Here is a 19945-nt window from a genome sequence, read left to right on the forward strand (position 1 = left end):
AAACATACAACAGCGGGGATTCGCTAGTGGTCACCCACCTAACTACTAATCCGCCGGTACACTGCTTGTATATGGCTGAGCGGACGGGAAGCCTAATTTTCAGTGTCCTATGGTCGTATGTGAAGTAAAGACCAACAATCAACCTTATGACAGTAGTACCAACCTTTGCAGTGCGCATCTTATAAAACCCCTCCATTCCAGCATTTAAAGTCGCACTTCTCTTTCTGATCATGCTCTACGAGCAGTCTATTCTGACCATGATCTTTGCATTTCGTTAGTCCTTCTGGTCGTTTGTTTGTCTTACATTCCGATCGTTGTTCCGGGAATGAGGTGTCATGTTTTCTCCATTTCATTCGTCATGGGAACACTGAAAAGCCCTTCTGCCAAAGCTGTCATATCGTGTCCAAGACTCGTAAGCATCAATCTGATCGCATCCACGGTATCGTCTGGTAATTGTCCAAAGCGGCAGAGAATGTTGAGGCCCGTAGGCGCCATTGGCGTTTTGGCGACATAGATCACGATCCACGAGTTACCGTCAGCATTGCAGATGTGCTCTTGTCCGTATGGCGATGGTGGGTGTATCCCGTACCCGAGGATCTCCCATCCTTGACGAATCAGTCTCGACCATCCGTTACCACGTCGTGTGTAAACAAGGCTTGTCCGCTCCCCGTGATGGAACGTGTCTCCATACAGATCCGGCGTCAGCTCGCCGTTCGCTTTCCCACCTGGTCTAATCGGTTTGCTCAGACCCATTGCCGATCGATATGTTACGGTAGGCCCGCATGGTTCTTGCCAGAACATGAAGTCCTCAAGCTGAGTACCGTACTGGAGCGTAAAAATTTCTTCGCCCGTAACAGCGGCAGGACTTGGGATGAGTGCGTAGTTTATCATCACGTCGCGTGCCTTGCGCCATCCGGGAAGAGTAGAACTCGTCAGCTTCCAGGTGCCGCTGAGCCATTTCAGCGGCGGAGGAAGGACACACGCTGGCGACGCGAAGCGAACAGCATTGGGGGCGCGCAAATATATCGCGGTATCAGTTGCCATCGGGACTGCGTAGTGATGGAGATGATCCGGGTGAGATGAGCATCACGCTGCTCTGCGAAGAGGAGCAGGAGTGCTGCCTTGGTAAATAGGCAGCAACCACTTAGTGTCCACGCTAGCTCACTCGCATCTACCTCGTATAAGAACATCGCATTCGTCCATCAACATGTCGATTCAGCTCTAATTGGCAGATTACTCCAGATCAAGCGCACTTACAGACCATGCCGAGATCCACCCGTTCTTCGGTACGTTCTCGGGCTATCGCATCAAGCCAGAACGGCGTAGCGTCAACGCGCCGACAAACACGGAGCGGACAAACGCCATCATCATCAGCGACTCCCAAAACGAGCATCATTCGACGCAGGATACCAAAGCCGCCAACTTTTGCATTCCTTGCTCGTCATCAAGATATAATCAACGCGGATCCCAACAGACAGCTCCGTTTGTTCGCTCTTCCAAAGGAACTGATCGAGCAAATTGCAACACATCTTCCCCTGACATCAGTCATCTGCCTTACTTTGACATGCAAAGAGGCCGCTGAAACAGTTGGGACGCAGTCGTGGGCCACGTTGAAGAAGGAAGGCCGATGGTCCGCGCACCGGTATGACTTCATCGAGCTTTTGGCGCGAGATTGGGGTGACAGACTGGATTACTGCCAGCGCTGCGACATCCTTCATCCCCCTCTGCAACCACCAAGAAACCACCGGGGCACAAAATTGACTAAGCGGTGTTTTGGACAAGATGCAATGATCGACTACCTCCCCCAAGATGCGTCGCAAGGATACAACCCAGTGCTAATACACATCACCAACGCCATAGAGGAAACCAAAGACTTTGCTTCGAAGGGCGATGTCGGGCCCCTTCTTGACACACTATCTGGTAGTTTTGAGATTATGAAGAAGGATTTATACTGGTGTCTTGACTCGACCGGTCGGCGTATCGACGGTAATCTGGTGCTCAAGCATGTCCACACCTTCCGGAGTCGAACGAGCAAGCGCATCAGCGCGACGGATCTGCTTACTCTACCTATCCGTCTCTGCCCTCACCAGTCCACCGCTACAAATACACCCGAATCGTCCCGGTACATCAATGGTCGATGTGTAGAGCAGAATGGTCGCTTGCTGACACACGTCATCGCCTCTGCATTTCCAGAATCAGATCAGTCGCGAGTTGACGTGAGTACTTTCGGACCCCTGACACCGTCAGAGCAAGCGCAGGTATTCGCTTCCAAAGCCGGAGAAAGGATATACTGGCAGTGTCGCTCGTGTCCGACGAAGTATCGTGTGCAGCGATGCCGGAACACAGTTGTGATCACGAGCTGGCATAGCTTTGGGAGGGATATGTACCATGCGATGAAATACTGGAAGTGGTTGGTCAGACGGACTGGCACTACGCTGGGCCCAGACAAGAGGAACGACGAGTGGTGGAGTCCGTCGCGGACGGTGCCGGATTTCATGTGCGAACTCGAATGACGACTGGCCAATGAATGGTTTGAGATGCATGGCACCCCCAAGAAATCTACCACTGTAATAGCTGTCATCTAAAGAGTGCCAGAGACATAAGCTCAACCTATCTTGTACGGCACCAAGCCAAAGCTGCCCTTCCTGTCCCCAAGTCCATACGTTACGACACCGGCGGAGACCTCACATGTCCGTCACTAAAGCCTATCCAGTCGTCCAGTTGATGGTCACCGCAGCTTGAAGAGGCGCAATTGCGGTCTTTAGACTGTTCACAGCCTCAGTGAGACTTGCTACGCCAGTAGCAGTGAGTCCTGTGTTGAGAGCTGCGACGGGCCCGAGACTTGCTACGGCTGCAGCGGAAAGAGCTTAGATGAGAGCAGTGATGACAGCTCTCTCGGCGTCCGTGAACAAAGTAAGTTCTGTTACATTAGTCAGTACACTGATAGCGGATCTGAATTGACTCCGAGTTTCGCTATGCCGTTGTAGCAATGCACCAACTTTGTTGTTCCGAACACTACACGTTCAGAAAGACTCGAGGAAGAAATTGCCTGGATATTGTCACAGGATTCAGCTATAAAACGAGATATGGGCACCGCCTTCAGAGATTGTAGCCGAAGACAACCAACAACATGATATCGTCATTGGTGCCGCACTCTACAAATCTTATGACGCACGTTCTTACCTCCGACTTGGTCAACTGCGATCGATACTCGCGGAACACTGCGACTGCACTAGAGACGGCCCAATACTGAGCCACGGTAGCAGAGAATAAGTCGATGCAGCTCTGGATACATTAGCGTCGGGGCTCGAAAAGGGCCGGATCGTTCTATACGAAGAATGAAGATTTCCATAACGTATATTTCTAGGTAAACATGCCAGCACTTGGCATCCGAAACTAGCAAGAACTAAACTGTGTCGCAAAATGGTATCTCTCAGTAACAAAACGCCCTTGAATGCCATGCCATGCTGTACCAAAACACTTCTTCTTCCACCAGCACTCATCTCTACCTCCCACCAACACCCCTCCCCCTACCAGCCGTGTTGTTATTATTGCCCGGTGTCCTCCACTCATCCTTCAACACCCACCTGCCCCTCTGCGCACTCCCACTAACCTCCAGCGTAGCAATCAACTTGAGCATCTCTTTGAACTCCTCATTCCTGCCTGGCTGCGCACGGCAATAATGATCAAAATGATCGACGAGCATACGACTAGGAACCACACCGCCATGCGTAAGCATGAAATCGCGAATCATTTCGAGCATGCGGCGGCCGCGGAATGTCTGTGGTGTTGTTGGTGCGGTTGGGGTGGAGGCGCGAGATGAGGTGGCGGATGTTGTGCCTGGGTTGAGGGGCGAAGGGCGACCTTGGCGGGCGGCGAGGTTGTTAAGGATGGATGTTGAGGAGGGGGCAGAGCCACCGCGTCCTCCACCACGACCACCACGACCGCCACGTGTGGATGTCATACCGCGTGGTGCCTCGGGTCGTCCTGCTTCGCCAAATTGACCAGTCCATGTCGGTGTTCCCGCTGGCACATTTCTGGCTTCTTGCATGCTCTTCTTGAGTTGTTCGGCTGCTAGGGCGGCTTGTCGCTTTGCTTCGCGTTGGATGTATGCCGGGTCGGCTTGGACTTTTCGTTTGCGACCGCCGGCTGTGGAATTCATGATTGCGTCGTGTTCGAGAACAGAGTGAACACCTGTCTTGGCGAAAATGGTTGACATTAGACGGGAGTCTGTAGGAGGCTTGTCGTCGGCTGTTGTGCCATCCTCGTTAGTGGTGGCAGCGTCTTCCGTGTCAGTCTCAGGGGCCTTGAAAGCTTCAGCTCGCGAGATACCCTTTACTGCGGCGAGGTCCTCGGCTCCTGTAGCATCGGCCGCTGCATCAGCAGCAGCAGTCTTGCCATCTTCCTCAAACTTGACTTCCGAACCACGGAACAAGTTGCCTGTCTCAGTTTCGCCCTCGACATTTTCGACACCAAGTGTGAATAAATCATGAAGATCGCTCATCTGGAATGATTGTCGCTGTTTAGGATCCTTTAGCACCTTGTTCGTCAAGAACTGCTTGAAAATCTGACGATGGTAGATCTTCTCTTCGATAGTACCCGCGGACATGAGACGGTATATCTCAACCTCTCGCTTCTGTCCCAGACGCCATGAACGTTCTCGCGCTTGTATATCGGTAGAAGGATTCCAGTCAGGGTCGTATATGATGACGCGGTTGGCGCCTGTGAGGTTGACACCGAGACCACCAACCTTCGTTGTGAGCAGGAAGACGTGTAGGTTCGGGTCGTTATTGAACTCGTCGACAAGATTTTGTCGATCCTTAATCGGCGTCTCGCCGTCCATACGACGCCAGTTGATATCAGGTAGTTGACTGACAAACTTCTGTAGGATATCTAGCATGATGCGATGCTGAGCAAAGAGGAGGGTCTTGTGTCCGCCCTTCTTCCATAACGACAGTAATTCCTTAACGACCTGCATTTTACCAGATCTGTTGGGATTACCATAGTCGTAACCCAGCTTCTTCGACAACGTCTTATGCTCCGTCAAATCAGGATGATTGCAGATTTTGCGAAGAAAGTCGACACCGTATAGCATTTGACGCTTGCCGCTGGCGATCGACTTCATGTCTTCTGAAGCCAGGAAACCTTCGTATGCTTGTCGCTGTTGGCGCGTCAACTTGCAGAACAGCACCTGCTCCTTCTTCTGTGGCAGATCGGTCGCGACATCGATCTTGAAGCGCTGCAGAAGGTATGGGCTGATTGCGTCCTTAAGAGTCTCGGCACACTGTACTGCCGTCTCAAACTCCAAGTTTGAAGCGTTCGCGTATCCACCACGCTTGATCGGAAACTCGAACTGATTGCGGAAGTTTACCAAAGTGCCTAAGCGCATTGGAAACACGAAGTCGAAGAGCGACCAAAGTTCTGTCAAATTGTTCTGCATTGGCGTACCAGAAAGAATGATACGGTTCGGTGTGCGCAACTCCTTGCAGTGGATCGTGATGGCAGTATTTGGGTTCCTAATCTTATGGCCTTCGTCTAGGATGGCGCATTCCCAGTCAGTAGGAATCAAGAACTCAGCGTAGGTTTGCAATCCAGAGTAGGTGGTAACAAGCACATGGCCATCCCGTTTAACCTTTTCGAGAATCTTCTTGGCAGCCTTTCCGGCACCGGTCAAGGTAGTGTCATAATCGCCATAATTCCGAAGCTCGAGTTCTCGTTCCATACGGTCTTCTCGACGGGTGTCCAGCATCCCGCTTCCAGAAGTGTGTAGGATAGAGACCCGAAGTGCAGGCCACCAGCGGTGAAACTCGTTGACCCATTGCTTCATGACAGTCGCCGGACACACTACAATGACAGGCTTGACAAGTTTCTTGGAGTAGTGCAGGCCGGCAACAAAGCCGATGGCTTGAATGGTTTTACCAAGACCCATCTCATCGCCGATGATGCCGCCTACATTCTGCGAATATAGTTCCCAGAGCCACTGCACGCCGGTCTTCTGATAGTCGAACAAGGCTGGATAGATATCTCCAGGGATGCGGAATCCACCATCGAACTCAGTATCAGCTTCAGTGGGATGAGGCTGGTAGCATTCCTCTTCTTCTTCGTCGTCCTGATCTGCAATTGTCTCACCACTGTTCGCCTTTGCTTTTCTCCTTGCAGCTGCGCGGCTCTTGGACCAAGTCTCTATGCGCTTCCGATAAACCCGCTCATTGCCATCGTCAACACCTGCTAGGTCCTCGACAACAGCTTCTTCTGCAGGAGTAGCCTTTGCCTTCTTTGTTTTCTTGCCTTTAGCTTTGCGTTTGCGACCAGTTGTCTCTTCCGCGTATGAGTCGTCTCCATCCATATCGTCCGAACCCTCATCGGACTCGTCCAACGTCGCAAGCTGGCGATCTGACATACCAGGCTCGAAGGCATCGTCGGAGTCGGGATCGGTGAAGCCAGGTGCCGCGCTTGATTCGCGCGAACCGAGAGTATCGCTGGCAGGAGTGACCTTCCGTCGCTTCTTGGATCGAGCTGTGGGCTTTGGGCTCGGGGCCTCTGAACTAGAATCGACGTCTTGGAAGCCAGGCTTCATCAGGTTGCGATGTGACACTGGTTCCTTCGCAGTGTCCACCACCATGTCCTCTGCCTCAGCATCGAGCATGACCTCGCCTAATGTTCCCGAGTCCGGCTGGTTCTGCGCCAGTTTAGAGAACGGTGTGATCTTTCCTGTGCGAATGAGCCACTCGCCTCGGGTTTCGTTAGGCAGCGGCCCTTTTGCGCCTTCTTCCGCTGCCTCTTCCACTCCAGGCGCCTTGTGACGATCATTGATACGCTGTTGTATTCCGTCCATTTCTCGATCCAAGTTGTCGACCTTGTCCCGATATGCCGCGATCTCGCCACGAAGTTTGGCTTTCTGCGTATCCAAAGCTGGTAGAGCCAGGCGGTTCTTGAGCTTCTGTATCGCGGCCTCCGCGCGTTTTGCTTCAGCCTCGAGCTTTTCTATACGCTTTTTGTCGCGAGCGTCCGCCTGCTCGGTCATCATCTGGTCCGCCTGCCTGCCGATATCACGCTCCAAGTCATCCTGCGCTCGTGTGCCAGTCGTGAGCATCTTAAGTCGTGCCTCCTCGTCAGCATCCGACGGAAGTTCCTCTGCTGACTCGTATGCACCATTGTGCGCGGTGGTACCACCAGGCTCATCATGATTGTCGGTGTTGGTGAGTGTGATCTCGGGCATCGCCGCAGGAGCAGCGTCCTCGGAGGGCGGCGGCATGGTGGCGGATGTGCACAGTCGATGGGAAAGACGAAGGCGCTTCTACTATATCGGCGGCTCGGGAAATGCTTCTGGGACTGTATGCGATGCGCCTCAAACTACGTGGGTGGTAGAAAATCGTGAGAAGTTGCGCCGAAGGCAACAGCGGCGAGTGGAGAAAAGTGAAGGAAAGGCCAAAAGCGCTAGAGCATAGAAGAAACCATCACGAGACAGTAGACAACACCCAACCAGGCTTTAGGGTACAGCGTCGAGAAAAAATTATCGTGGGCGTCGAAGGCACGACTGTGTTGGATGGTTTCATCATACTTTCACTCAGAGCGATGATATCACTAAACGCGCTAGTGGACGCGTGCGGACAGCGCCCGCGGCATCGCGCCACCACCACTATGCCCGAGTAGACAGATATCTACAAATGCCTTTCGAGAATGTACACTCGGAGAAATTTTTTTTGAGCATTACATTACCTGAGCCACTGAGTAAACTCATAAATCCCATGAGCTCTACCTGCATTTGCTAATTGGCCGATCATGGTTTTCATCGACGGCATTTACGAGCCGTGTCTATGATTTCCATCTCACCTCTTTTGAGCGCCCTTGCTAACTTCGATCATTGGATGTTCGTTTATCACGGTTTGGTCAATGGTTCACCAGCTCGATCTCGTTAACCGCGCCTTCGTCTCTTCCGCGTAATGCAAGTGACATTCGAGAAGCTAGCAAGCGCGATCCTGTCAATCTCCGCCTCACCGGCGCCTACGCACCATCTGACTCGCCCTCTTCCATCTCATTGCGACGCGTCGATTCCTGAACGAAAAGTCCGGGATCTGGACCATGGTGCATCCGAAGTCTTCATCCTGACTAGAGTTTTACTCGCCCAACATCACGCCCTATATTCACCACATTCGGGCCGTCCAGGGTTGACATTGATGCGGGTGGCTATCAGCCCTATGCAAGTCATGAGTTGGTGTCTTAACAAACAAAGCCACCTTCATATCGCTTGCGCGCGCTGAATCCTGCGCTCAAGTCCGCCCGCCTCAACATACCAAACGACTCAGATTCATCTCATCGACGAGGCTAACGGCTCCCTTGGCAGTCGACGCCTAGGATGAGTCTCCGCGGGCTCGATCTCTCCACGATGCAATCGCCTGAGACATGCAGTGAGTGCCTGTAAATCAACGGTCTGCCCCGAACTACCGGAGCAGCCGGTAGTCATAAAGCGGACACGCGTTTCAACCCTAGGTCATCGATATGGTGCGCCCAATAACAGATGCGATGCGGCGCGCAGTGTTGTTCCAACATGCCCATCTCGGCCGGAGTATAATACTTCCACTCGAAATAGGAGGTAGTTCATCCGATGGCACGAGTGCACGGAACGTCAACAGAAGAGCTGAGATCAAGGCTAGGCTGCTATCGCTGGGGATTTCCAAATTGGTCACAGGAACAATTGAGTTGGCGGGTTGTCTGAAGCGTGGGTCCAAGCTTCACTTTTCAGATTTATCCATAGATACCCTGTCAACGCCTGTGAACATGGCTGCAGAGGTGAAAGTCGCGTGGTACGAATGCGGGGAAGCGAGAGGTTGGTTTGACGAGCCATGCAGCATCGCTCATACAGGCTGCTGTTGCACCACTCGTAGTGGTCTAATACTGTATGCCGGGATTTCCCCGCGCCGTACTGTTCAGCCAGTTCGGGCAACACGACTCATCCCTTGGCCCAAGTCTGGATAGGCTGAGTCCTGACTCGGATCCTTGTGTGGAGCTCCCTCCCGCTGCATGATTGCGTTAGAGAACGGCATCTGGCGCGCGATTGGCGTTGTGGATATTGCCGTTAGATGTTTGATAGTCAGTGCCTGCGGCGTCTCCTTACACATCATCATGAGTGTCGCCTCCATGGTTTCTTTTTCCTGTCAACGTTCTACATTGTTCACGTAAATGACTTTGGCGTCGGATGCCGAAGGGCCTCCACCAGTAGCACCTCATGCTCGGCTTTCTATCGTGCTGGCCTTTGTGCTTACCTCTATATCGACTATAGTCGTAGCTCTAAGGTGCGCCAGCATTTGCAAGCCTGACCAAACATCGGGTTGACAGCTCAGGTTTTATGCTCGACATTTTCATGCTGGAAGGCTCACGTCGTCTGACTGGGTCATACTTTTAGCCATTGTAAGTAGACGTTCTCTTTTTGAGATGCTGTCACTGACTAGAACCAGATCGCTACATGGTATGTGGACATCCGCGTAGATCAGATGAGCTGAACTGACTCGAATCTTCTTCACACAGGCTATCAGTGGTAGTACATTGCTACATGATTCATTTCCTCGATTACAGCAGTGTTACAGTAAGTTGCTACTGGCTGTTTGAGAGTCCAAATCTGACACTTCACAGCCTTACGTCTGGGAAACATTCAGGCCAATAATAGTCGGCTCCAATCTGTCAATATGGCTATACCGCATCAACTTCATCCTCGATCTCTGTCTCATAAAGACATCGATACTACTATTCTACGACCATATCGCTTCGTCAAATAAGCGCTTCCAATACATCGTTCGCGGATTACTCGCCATCATAATCTCCGGCGGAATATCCCAGATAATCGCGTCCATTCTTATGTGTACTCCAATCACAGATGCCTTCTCGTATGATGTATGGTACCGCGCTTTCGTCCTGCACGACTTCAATGTCAAGTGTTACAACCCGAATCCGTTTTGGCTCTTCATCGCGGTCTACAACCTCACTACGGATGTAATCATCTGGACGCTACCAATGATATTCTTCCTGAATATTTCGACATTGCCGCTGCGACGCCGTCTCGAACTGATCGCCATCTTCTCCGTCGGTATCATTGCCGTCATATCCTCCGCCTTCCGACTCCACACTACCGTCCTTTGGCTGTCAGACTACATACAACAAGGGCTAAGCACACCAGATCTTCTGTTGTGGAGTCAGGTAGAGCAGAATCTCGGTATCATCGCAGCCTCCGTACCCTTTCTCCGACCGCTCTTTCGCAAAGCTCTGGGCAAGGCGAGGAGTAGAGAACAGCCAAGTCCGGGTCCGGGTTTCCCTTTAGTCGGCAACCCGGCCATGTTCAGGACGCCAATCATTCCATCACCTAGCCCGACATTCGACAGGTGTAGTCGGGAATTTAGGCCACCAAGGAGTACGCTCGAACCCATTGAGCCTATCAAAAGTACATCGACTTGGGGCTCTGCGATCTGGGATGGATCGCAGGTGAGGCAGGTGCTTCCTGCTTGATCTGGAGGTGATCGATTGGTCCACGAACCTTATAGGGAGTTGGCACTGAGCTCTCGAAGAGTTCAGCCGACACAGGATGATCTAGCTGTGTGTTAGTTTGCAACAGGAAGCTCAGTACTCCCCAAAGACAATACCCGCTTGCTCCTCGAGCCCCCCTCAGTTACATACTCCACATTCGAGACTCTCTTGCCACTTCGGTATCGACAACGACCATGGGACGATGTCTTCGACTTGTGGACAAACGTTTAGCATTTCAAGCTCACGATCGGACTGGCGTTCTTGCGGCGATGTCATGCGTTTCTCTACTTCCGCCCAAGGCTGCACTCCACGTCTTTCCGACAGAGATCTTCAAAAACATCGTCGAACACATACCTGGCTCGCAACTTCCCGAGCTGTTCGCTTTATGCGGCGCTTGTCGTTTCTATCGCTCCGTTGCCATTGGTTTCATCCGATCGGAGATGAATGCCAAGTTGAAATATTATCGAGTATTAATAACGAAAGTCCGCTTGATAGCGCTTTTTGAGCACATAACCGTACCCCAGTGGTAATGTTGCATTCAACGCGTCGAGTTCATTAGCCTTGGGGGACGCCATGACTAGGAATAGCGCCTCCATATTGTGTAATGATCCTTTCGCAGGCTCACCTACGGAGACCTTGTTACAACTGCTACCTCCTCTACATGACGAAGTTGGACGGACTATCCGGTTTGTGGTCGTTGCCAACCTCCTCAAGCCCGTCCGTAGGCTCATTGAGCCCTTCTTTATCTTAAACTAACACAGAACTCCCGAGCTTCGAATTCGTCATGCTCAAAGGGAGCAGTGGCACCAGAGATCAGCGATGGACCTTTCTTCGACATGTCAGCCTAATGGTGCGTAATGTGTACCTGATTAGTATGGACCTGACTTCCAGTTCTTGGGTCTTGGATCTTGGAGTGTTGGTTGAGTTGAAGCTATTACGCTGCGTAGTCCAGAATCTATCAGAGATGAGGAAGCTTGCATACGCGTTCATTAAGAAACTTTTGCGAAACCAGGGAGATCCTGGTTGTTTTGACGACTGATGTCTTCCTTGTGTGGCGAGAGGTGGCTTCGCATGGGCAAACTGTCACTGTATAGTCGAGTAACATGGCAGATGTAGACGGGTAGCTGCAATGAATAGCTTCAATGACGACCATCCACGCGCTCATGTCAAGTGCCAACATGATGGAGGGGGCTGAGCAGAGCGTCGTACTCGTGGTGTTGTGATTCGTCGCGGGCCGACCGCGTCATGCTCTCGCCATTAGCCCTGCCGAAAGCGTCCAGAGCGAACAGTGCGATGCCGCAGTTCCAGAACTTGAGCGGCAGGCGACTTTATCAGCATGCGGTGGGCTCACTGTGACACGATCCACATGTCTTCCATAGGGCAACGCTGGCGTGATTTGGTAGATGCCGGGGACACTCGAGCCGCTGCCGAAAGAAAGCTCAGCAAAGCGGTGAACGACGAAACGGGCATAGACGGCCAAGGGGCGCGTTGGTGATTGGTTTGGCGCAACTCTCGGCAGGCACTAGTGCATTTCTACCCACGCGTTGGCTTGCCGGAACAGAGTGAACCTTGAGTGGCGAAAGTGGTACCACGTCGATCAGGGCGTCGCCAATCTCCAATTTAATCCGCCTCCTTTGCAGCTACTTTGCTCCCTCTTCACTGCAGCACCTCCACCAATCGCTCCTTCACCTCTCTGCAATCTGCAGTCGTTCCTTCATTCTACAACTGCCAATTGTTTTTCTTGGATACTGAACACAGCCAAAATGTACGCCTCCGAGCCGCCCCGAACGCGCAAAACCCGTGATACTAACAGATGATAGGAACAACGCAACGTCTATCCTGACGCCAATGGCGCAGGACACCTACTGGGGCACCTTTGAGGACATCTCCACGTACAATGTACAGCTCAACTACCTCGAGAAGATGTGGATGGCCTGGTACGCATGGATGGGCAACGACGTCCTGGCGACAGGAATCATGTCCTTTGTCATCCACGAGGCCTTCTACTTCGGACGCTCGCTTCCCTGGATCATCATCGACTGCATACCTTTCTTCAACCGCTACAAGATCCAAGCTGTACGTTTGCCTGACTTGCCAGCTCCATCGCGACCAAAGCTAATTTGCCGCAGCACAAAGTCCCCTCTGCTTGGGAACAAACACAATGCGCTCTCCTCGTCCTCCTCTCCCACTTTACCGTCGAGCTTCCTCAGATCTGGCTGTTCCACCCCATGTGCCAATACTTCGGTCTCGAGACCTCGGTTCCTTTCCCTAGCATCTACAAGATGGCTTACCAGATCGCCATCTTCTTCGTCTTCGAGGACGCATGGCACTACTGGGCCCACCGTGCCATGCACGCCAGCTCTTTCCTCTACAAGAACATCCACAAGATCCACCACCAATACTCTGCTCCCTTTGGCCTGGCTGCTGAATACGCCTCGCCCATCGAAGTCATGATCCTGGGTTTCGGTTCCGTCGGTGTCCCCATTGTCTTCTGCGCCATCACCAAGGATCTCCACATCCTGACCATGTACGTTTGGATCATTTTCCGTCTGTCCCAGGCCATCGACGCACACAGCGGTTACGAGTTCCCATGGAGTCTGCACCACTTCCTGCCCTTCTGGGCCGGCGCCGAGCACCACGACGTTCACCACGAGAAGTTCATTGGTAACTACGCCAGCAGCTTCAGATGGTGGGACTTTGTCCTTGACACCGAGGCTGGTGCTGAGGCTTCCAAGAAGCGACGAGAGCGCAAGTTGGCCGCTGCCAAGGCCAAGAAGGCCATGTAAATGAGTGCTGGCATGCTCACAAGTTTCGGAGTCTTGTCGGTTTTAGCCGCATATACTCGCCGGTGGGAAGATGGTAGAACCACTCCCGACCGACTTACCCACACCTGCTTCATGCGGAGCTGGTATGAGACATGGCGTTTGGGTTATAAGAAAACCGCGGCCATGAATGATGGCTGCGGCAATAGACAGTAAAGACCCTGGGTAATGGGCGGCAGAGCGGTGTTTGTGTGAATAGGAGCTGGGTCATTATAGAATATCTACCTAATACTATTACGGTCGCTACGTTGAATGCTATCATTATCTCATCACTTACCGATTCGATCTTCTCAGTTGAACATGCATTTAAACGCACGAACACGTTTATTGAGGATAGCATGAAGTGGAAAAAGTGTCTCAGGTAAACGGTGAACGAGCTGCGAGGCCGCCCCTGGTGATAGCGCGGAAGGCGTCTTGGCGCGGTGAGGACTGGCGCGTCTACATTCCGAGCTTCATCAACTTTCTTTGACCCGCCCAAATCGCGCAATCACCACCACATCAGATCGACGGCGCGCGAAAAAACGGAATCATGAGCTCCGGGCGCCCTGTTGCAGGTGTCCACCAGGACTACATTGCGAAAATCCGATATTCGAATGCGCTACCTCCTCCACCATGTCCACCAAAGCTGCTGGACATTCCCAACACTGGCCTTTCGAGCGGCCAGTACACATCAGCAGGTTTTGCGTCGAGACTGGCGCGGGAACAGTCGCTGAACATTGAGGCTGATGCCGAGCTGGGAATGCCCATCGACTTGGTGGGTATCCCCAAGGTATTCGATGGAGACGAGTCTGGTAAGAACGAACCCACGGCGCAACCGCCTCACAGCGACTAACGCGTCGAACAGCCATCCAGGCGATGCCTCACCCACCGCCGCTCAGCACAGCAGACAGGGCGCTGATGCGACCGCCGAACCAGCTTGGCAAGACGCAGACCAATGCCCAGGGCGCGACCTTCCTGCGACGAACAGAATACGTCACATCAAGCACAACCGGCGGCTCCAAATTCGAGTCCAGCAACTCGTCCAACACGATGCGCCTACGGAGGAAGCGAAAGCAAGTAGAGACCTCACTAGACGATCCCACAAACATCGCCCGACACATCTTGAAGAGCTTCAACATCGCCTACCCGGCTGACGCCTACAATGGCCAAGACAGCGCCGACAACCTCAGAGCCGCAGAATCAACGCCTGAAGAGCGCCTAGCATGGAACAAGCCCAAGCACCCCAGAAACCCCAACCTGACTTTAGTCGACTCCTACCCCCTTCTGCCGGACTGGGACGCCATGCCCGACACGGGTGGCTACATGGTCTTCAAGTTCACGGCGCCGCCCATCAACAACCCGCTCGACCCCTCCTACGACCCGCGTCTCGACGTCGCCCTCCTGCGCCCTGCCGGTCAAACAATCCAAGACCAAGAAAAGTACATGGAGGACCGCGAAGCGCACCGCCTGGATCCCACCGTCCCACCCCCGATCCCCCGTTGGCAATTCGAATACTTCCTCCCCGCAGACCGCAGCAAGGTCCGGGGCATCAAACGCAACTTCACCACGCACGACCCCAACAACGAAGCCGACATTGACTTTGACATTGCCGAAGACGACGAAGGACAACCGCGCAAATGCTTCAAGTACGATAACGTGCGTACGTACGAGACGAGCCAGCAGGTTGGCGACCCGTCAGATACTTATGGCGATGTTGTCGCGCTGGCGCTGCATGATCCTGAGAAACATGAGGGTGAGAGGCTGAGGGATAGCAAGATGCAGCGTGCGGCGTACTTTTACCCCATCACGCAGAGGACGTCGTTGAGGCCGAGACGGCCGGGCAGGATCGATATGACGGAGGAGCAGCCCAAGGTTGATATTATTGAGGCGGCGGGCAAGGAGCCTGAGGGCGAGGCGAGGAGGGAGGGGTATAGGAAGAGGGCGGAGGGTATTGAGTAGTCCGGAGGGAGATGATCAGGGTTGGGGTGGGAGGAAGGGATGAGTGCTTCTCACCGTTGAAGTTTTTAAGAGTCGAGATTGAACCCGTTTGGCATTGTCATCAGCGAGGCGTTTAGTGAGGCTACAGAGGATGTAAGAATAGGATATCGTGGCATATAAGGGAATTCACTCAAAAGATATCTGCTGATTGGTATTCTTTCGATTCATGGTAGAAAATTGCGCGACAAGTCTATCCTAGGGAAGAGAACACTTAGAGCAACGAAAGCGACTACCTATAACTCCTGTATACGACAACAACTTCTCCTCTGGAATTTGGCCGCAATCAGCTCAGCCTTCTCGCGGTCCGAAAGCTCTTCAGTAGTGTACTTCTTCTTTTGAGCTCCAAGTGGGGTCTCTAGCTGTAGTAGGATTATGTTGTATCTATGTTGCAGGAAGAACGGGGTCACTCCTGTCGACTTCGCGTCTCTTCCGTTGATGATCCCACACATGCGCCTTAATTCACTCCTCTAATAGTCTTTCCAATAATTTCCACACTTCTCAAATCAACCAATCATAAGTCGGAGTGCCGGAGTGGTTAACGGGTGTGACTCGAAAGAGCAAAGCTCTCATAGATATCACATGCTTTCGGGCGCGCAGGGTAAGCATTATTCTTATAGTCAGTCATGACCTCCACTAACGGCTGATAGTTCGAGTCCTGTCTCCGACGTCCTTTTTTTTTCTCTTTTCCTCCCCTGGCATACCCCGCCCGAATACCCAATGGGAGGTTTCAAATAGGTCGTTAAACAACAATCAATCCACACTTCTCAACCACGCACATGCTCTGAAGCACACTTCCTCCGAACATCCGATGTCGCCTGCCTTTGACCCAACTCAAATCCTCTCAAACTCTGCATGGTCGCTAGCAAGTCTCATCATAGCCACCCATTCTTCTCTCGTCTTCCCCATATACATCTGATCTGGCGACAACACACCAGCCATCCCGGCATCCAATTGCCGTTGCAGGTCATCATCCATTTCCCTTTGGAAAGCCAGTTCGTTCAGCCGCCAACCTGAGGTAGATGGGAATTCTTCTTTGAAGGGTAAGAATGGCTTGATATGATTGTATGCTGCGGGCGAATTCAAGGCCCATTTCTCATGTCCACAACGACCAATGTAGAGTTTGTTGCATGACGGTGGCAACTTTTGCGCGACGTTGTGCCACTTGTATCCTATGCTAGTAAGATAGACGTACTCAAAATGAGCATACTGCAACTTTGGCTGCTGGGAGAGGAAGTCGATAAGAGACGGTGTTTCCAAAAGGAGACTTCGTAGCTTCAAAGTTTTCAATGCCGGGAAAACTAATGGTGTATATGTGGAGGCGGGAGCACTGACGCTACCAAAGAGCTTTTCAATGTAGTGCTCTCCCACATCCGGTAGTTGTGGATGTGATGTAGTTATGTTGCGAAACTCAAGCGTTTGTAATGTCTGCGATGCGTGACAAATCAATGAAGCAAGCAATGAGCCTTCGTTGTTTGGAGACTCAAGTAGAAAATCCACACTCTCGGCGTTGAATGAGAGTGTAGTGAGAGAGCTGAACATGTGCTCCAAGGCGGCACTCGTTGTTATAGAGGACGGATGAATCTTCGGGAGGACTAGACTCTGGATGCGACTATTTGACGCTTGAAGAGCAGAGCTTAGCAGTTCGAGGTGCTTCCAGGTCGTGCTACATCCAGAGAACTGTTCACTCACCTCATTGCTGACTACGTTAGTCTGACGCTATCTAGATAGTAGTTTAGTCGTACTCACTCAACGCCGTCTACGAACCCATAGTCACTCAAGTCGCAATGCCACTCTTGGATTTCGATAGCTTTCAAGCTCGGCATGTGGGCGAAAAGTTTAACCAGTGCCGCTAGGATTGCGTCTGCCCTTTCGCGCTGCTCCTCAACCTTGGAGACCCAGATCGCTTCCGCCTGCTCAATCAAGTTCCGCTCTTTACCAGGTCTTGCCAGTCGTTCCTCGGCGCGACGACGGATACCAGCATATTCGCCAGCATATTCGCCCTCGGAATCCGTCTCGAAGTCTTCTGCTTCGTACATACTGTGGAAGTCTTCCTCGTAGTCCACCTCCCTCTCTAGCCATTGGCGATAGTTCGACCAGAAACCTTTAAAAAAAAAACAGGTCAGTATCTGCCTGGCCATGGATAGAATATCCATAGGCCCAACTTACCATCTACGTAGTAGCCAGGATTGAACTTTAGCTTGCGAACATGGCGCGCGATGTCCAGTGCCAACAACTCATCCACAGTACTTTCCAGAGAACCAACTTCCACCGTCCGTGAACGACCTGGATGAATGTCACACCGGCCATCCTCCACTCGACCGAATCCGGTCTGGGCTGAGCCGTCCAAATGGATTGTCTGGAACATCAACGACTTTGTAAGGGTCGCGAAAGTGCGGCATGTTCGAGACACTAAGCGTAGATGATGCTGGGGCAAGTATGAGAAAATCTCGAGATAAAGTTCCTCAGGCAGTTCCATGATGGTCTGTGGGTACGAAGACTGGAAGATGACAGGCAACTGTTATATAGAATATGGACAGGCGTCGTTCAGCGGGCAAGGGCGTGACTGCGCGATGATTTCGCGATATTAGCCTGTTCGCGCGAAGGAGCAAGCGGCGAGGCAGCGATCCCAAAGGGAACAGTTATATGGGCGACGCAAGCTAATACATCTAAGTGCATGTGTAGAGACACGATTATTGGTGGGGTTTGCAATCGTTGTTGGTGTTGAGGACATAGTGCCAGGCATCAGCGGCGCCTAGAGATCTGGCGATAAAGTGCGGGGCGTTAGCGGCGGATCGCCATGCTCCCTACAGTGCCCATGCACTGAATGTCCATGTTCAGTTAATGTCCGGGCAATAACACAACGTCCGCTTCGTCTGCGTATCTCAGCGCGTCTACGTTGACACTGTGGCGCTGACTTATGATGCTAAAGAAATGTGTGTTTGGGCAGCGCATGCAGCGTGCACGTTGGGTATTTCTATGGTCTATCGTTACAATGACCCTGCATATACCTCACTCTTTTCCATTCACTTAACCACAACAGCAACGACAGCGACAACGATTCCAATAGCAGCGATACCGAGGCCTATTACATGGGCGTATTCCACAATGTATGTAAACCATGTCTTCTTCACATTGGCTTCGTTTGTAGTGACAACTCTGGTTGTCCGGGGTATCGGACGATTATCGTGAGGATTTGAATTGATTGGGGGTATAGTGTAGGCACGTTGCGGCGGATGGTAGACTGGTAGTATAGTATCGAGGTTGCGCATGGTGATGCTGACTGTTCACAAGTCAATATGCAGATACAGCCAATCATGGACGAGGGGACTAACTCTATGCGTCAAGGCTGGTGGGTGATGACAACGACGCTGAGCAGCAGCGAACCTCGGGAAAAACAAAGACAAAACTCGTTATTGTGTGGGTATCTTGACTGATTCCTTCCTAAGAATATTCAGAAGAATCGGATGTGCAAATGCCAGCTTGCTGCTGTCTTTATTACAACAGCCTACTATTTGGAGAGGGAGAAGTGCTCAGACGGGTGACCCAGCACGCGGCGGAGACAGGACGGATGGGGATTAATACCACGGTAGAGTTTGAGCTGCAGTGCAGTGCGAATGGAGGCGCTGCGAATGGAGGCGCAGCGCATGGCCTGGGAGCGTGTAAATGGGGCACCAATTGCATCACCGGCTGCTGACGGTCTCCTTTCTTAGGCAGCCAATAACATAGATGGTACATGATCCCATACCTATTCCTCAATGCTTAACTCGGTTAGTCGACCAAAATCTGGGTTCTTTCGCTATTTCTACGTCGACCTGCGTGAAGGCGTAGTTGAGACGACCAAGACACGGAATCGTGAGGAGATCATGTCGCTGCAGGCTGAGCCATCCTTCTAATCGCTAACAGGCACCCATGTAACCTCCTGGTAATTGGCCAAAGTTGCAGCGGATAAGCTTAGAGAATCCCGATACCATTGTAGATAAGCAGTGGACTTCGACTTGAAAAGGTCTACACTTTGCGCCTTACGACTTGTTTTGGTAAGCTTAGAGGATGACCTACAGCCTTCGCCTCATTCAGATTGTCTGTGTTCCATACGACTCAACCTCAACGTGTCTACTGATTGGCATTCTTTTATTGATTTATGGTAAAAAATTGCACGACAAGTCTATCCCGGGCGAGAAAACACTCGAAGCAACGACTCCAACTCCCCACACCATCTCCATATCACCTTCAACGAATGACATATCGCATCCGCATACACCAACAACAATCTGTTCCATCATTCCCAGCGAACGCGCGCATACTGCTTTCCTTTCATCCTTCCCTCGTTTCCCACCACTGTACATTGAGTACAACCACAATGATATACTCTCATCTTCCCCATTTCTCCGTCGCGAAGGTGACAGTACTTAAGACGACATCCCAGATTTGGGCAGCACATTGAATACGTTCAAGCCAGAGGTCAAATTTGGAAGTCTGGTTTGGTCGAGGCGATTGCTCGACATCCCTCAACAAGTTGTGGCAATGATGGCAACAGCTAAAGCTACCTGAATCGAGTCGTCTGGGATACACAGGCTCAGGCACGATATGATGCATTGGTAGTAAAGAGTTAGTAGGATTGAGACTATGCCTGG

The 19945-nt window shown here is 51.9% G+C and overlaps 7 protein-coding genes and 1 non-coding gene across 8 annotated transcripts; 5 read left to right on the forward strand and 3 right to left on the reverse strand.

Annotated features, from left to right (window-relative positions):
• Window positions 1–333: 333 nt before the first annotated feature.
• On the reverse strand, window positions 334–1044 carry J4E82_007941 (uncharacterized protein; the record flags this gene model as incomplete). Its single annotated transcript, XM_051734182.1, has 1 exon — window positions 334–1044. The coding sequence occupies one exon, from the start codon at window positions 1042–1044 to the stop codon at window positions 334–336; it is 711 nt and encodes a 236-aa protein (XP_051586001.1).
• Window positions 1045–1262: 218 nt separating this feature from the next.
• Window positions 1263–2513, forward strand: J4E82_007942 (uncharacterized protein; the record flags this gene model as incomplete). Its single annotated transcript, XM_051734183.1, has 1 exon — window positions 1263–2513. The coding sequence occupies one exon, from the start codon at window positions 1263–1265 to the stop codon at window positions 2511–2513; it is 1251 nt and encodes a 416-aa protein (XP_051586002.1).
• Window positions 2514–3505: 992 nt separating this feature from the next.
• On the reverse strand, window positions 3506–7255 carry J4E82_007943 (uncharacterized protein; the record flags this gene model as incomplete). Its single annotated transcript, XM_051734184.1, has 1 exon — window positions 3506–7255. One exon carries the CDS (start codon window positions 7253–7255, stop codon window positions 3506–3508), a length of 3750 nt encoding a protein of 1249 aa, XP_051586003.1.
• Window positions 7256–9180: 1925 nt separating this feature from the next.
• On the forward strand, window positions 9181–10497 carry J4E82_007944 (uncharacterized protein; the record flags this gene model as incomplete). Its single annotated transcript, XM_051734185.1, has 5 exons — window positions 9181–9293; window positions 9342–9408; window positions 9456–9466; window positions 9526–9583; window positions 9631–10497. The coding sequence occupies 5 exons, from the start codon at window positions 9181–9183 to the stop codon at window positions 10495–10497; spliced, it is 1116 nt and encodes a 371-aa protein (XP_051586004.1).
• A 1866-nt stretch (window positions 10498–12363) lies between these two features.
• On the forward strand, window positions 12364–13301 carry ERG25 (C-4 sterol methyl oxidase; the record flags this gene model as incomplete). The annotated part of the gene is made up of 2 exons (XM_051734186.1): window positions 12364–12591; window positions 12645–13301. The coding sequence occupies 2 exons, from the start codon at window positions 12364–12366 to the stop codon at window positions 13299–13301; spliced, it is 885 nt and encodes a 294-aa protein (XP_051586005.1).
• Window positions 13302–13866: 565 nt separating this feature from the next.
• Window positions 13867–15275, forward strand: J4E82_007946 (uncharacterized protein; the record flags this gene model as incomplete). Its single annotated transcript, XM_051734187.1, has 2 exons — window positions 13867–14128; window positions 14182–15275. The coding sequence occupies 2 exons, from the start codon at window positions 13867–13869 to the stop codon at window positions 15273–15275; spliced, it is 1356 nt and encodes a 451-aa protein (XP_051586006.1).
• Window positions 15276–15831: 556 nt separating this feature from the next.
• J4E82_007947 lies at window positions 15832–15981 on the forward strand. Its single transcript is given in 2 exon segments — window positions 15832–15869; window positions 15888–15981. It is a non-coding gene; the product is annotated as a tRNA-Ser (tRNA).
• Window positions 15982–16145: 164 nt separating this feature from the next.
• Window positions 16146–17790, reverse strand: J4E82_007948 (uncharacterized protein; the record flags this gene model as incomplete). The annotated part of the gene is made up of 3 exons (XM_051734188.1): window positions 16146–17010; window positions 17061–17415; window positions 17481–17790. 3 exons carry the CDS (start codon window positions 17788–17790, stop codon window positions 16146–16148), a joined length of 1530 nt encoding a protein of 509 aa, XP_051586007.1.
• Between the last annotated feature and the right edge of the window lie 2155 nt (window positions 17791–19945).

This window comes from Alternaria postmessia (assembly GCF_024291825.1).
Source record: "Alternaria postmessia strain BMP 2775 chromosome Unknown scaffold_59, whole genome shotgun sequence".
NCBI classification, from domain to species: domain Eukaryota; kingdom Fungi; phylum Ascomycota; class Dothideomycetes; order Pleosporales; family Pleosporaceae; genus Alternaria; species Alternaria postmessia.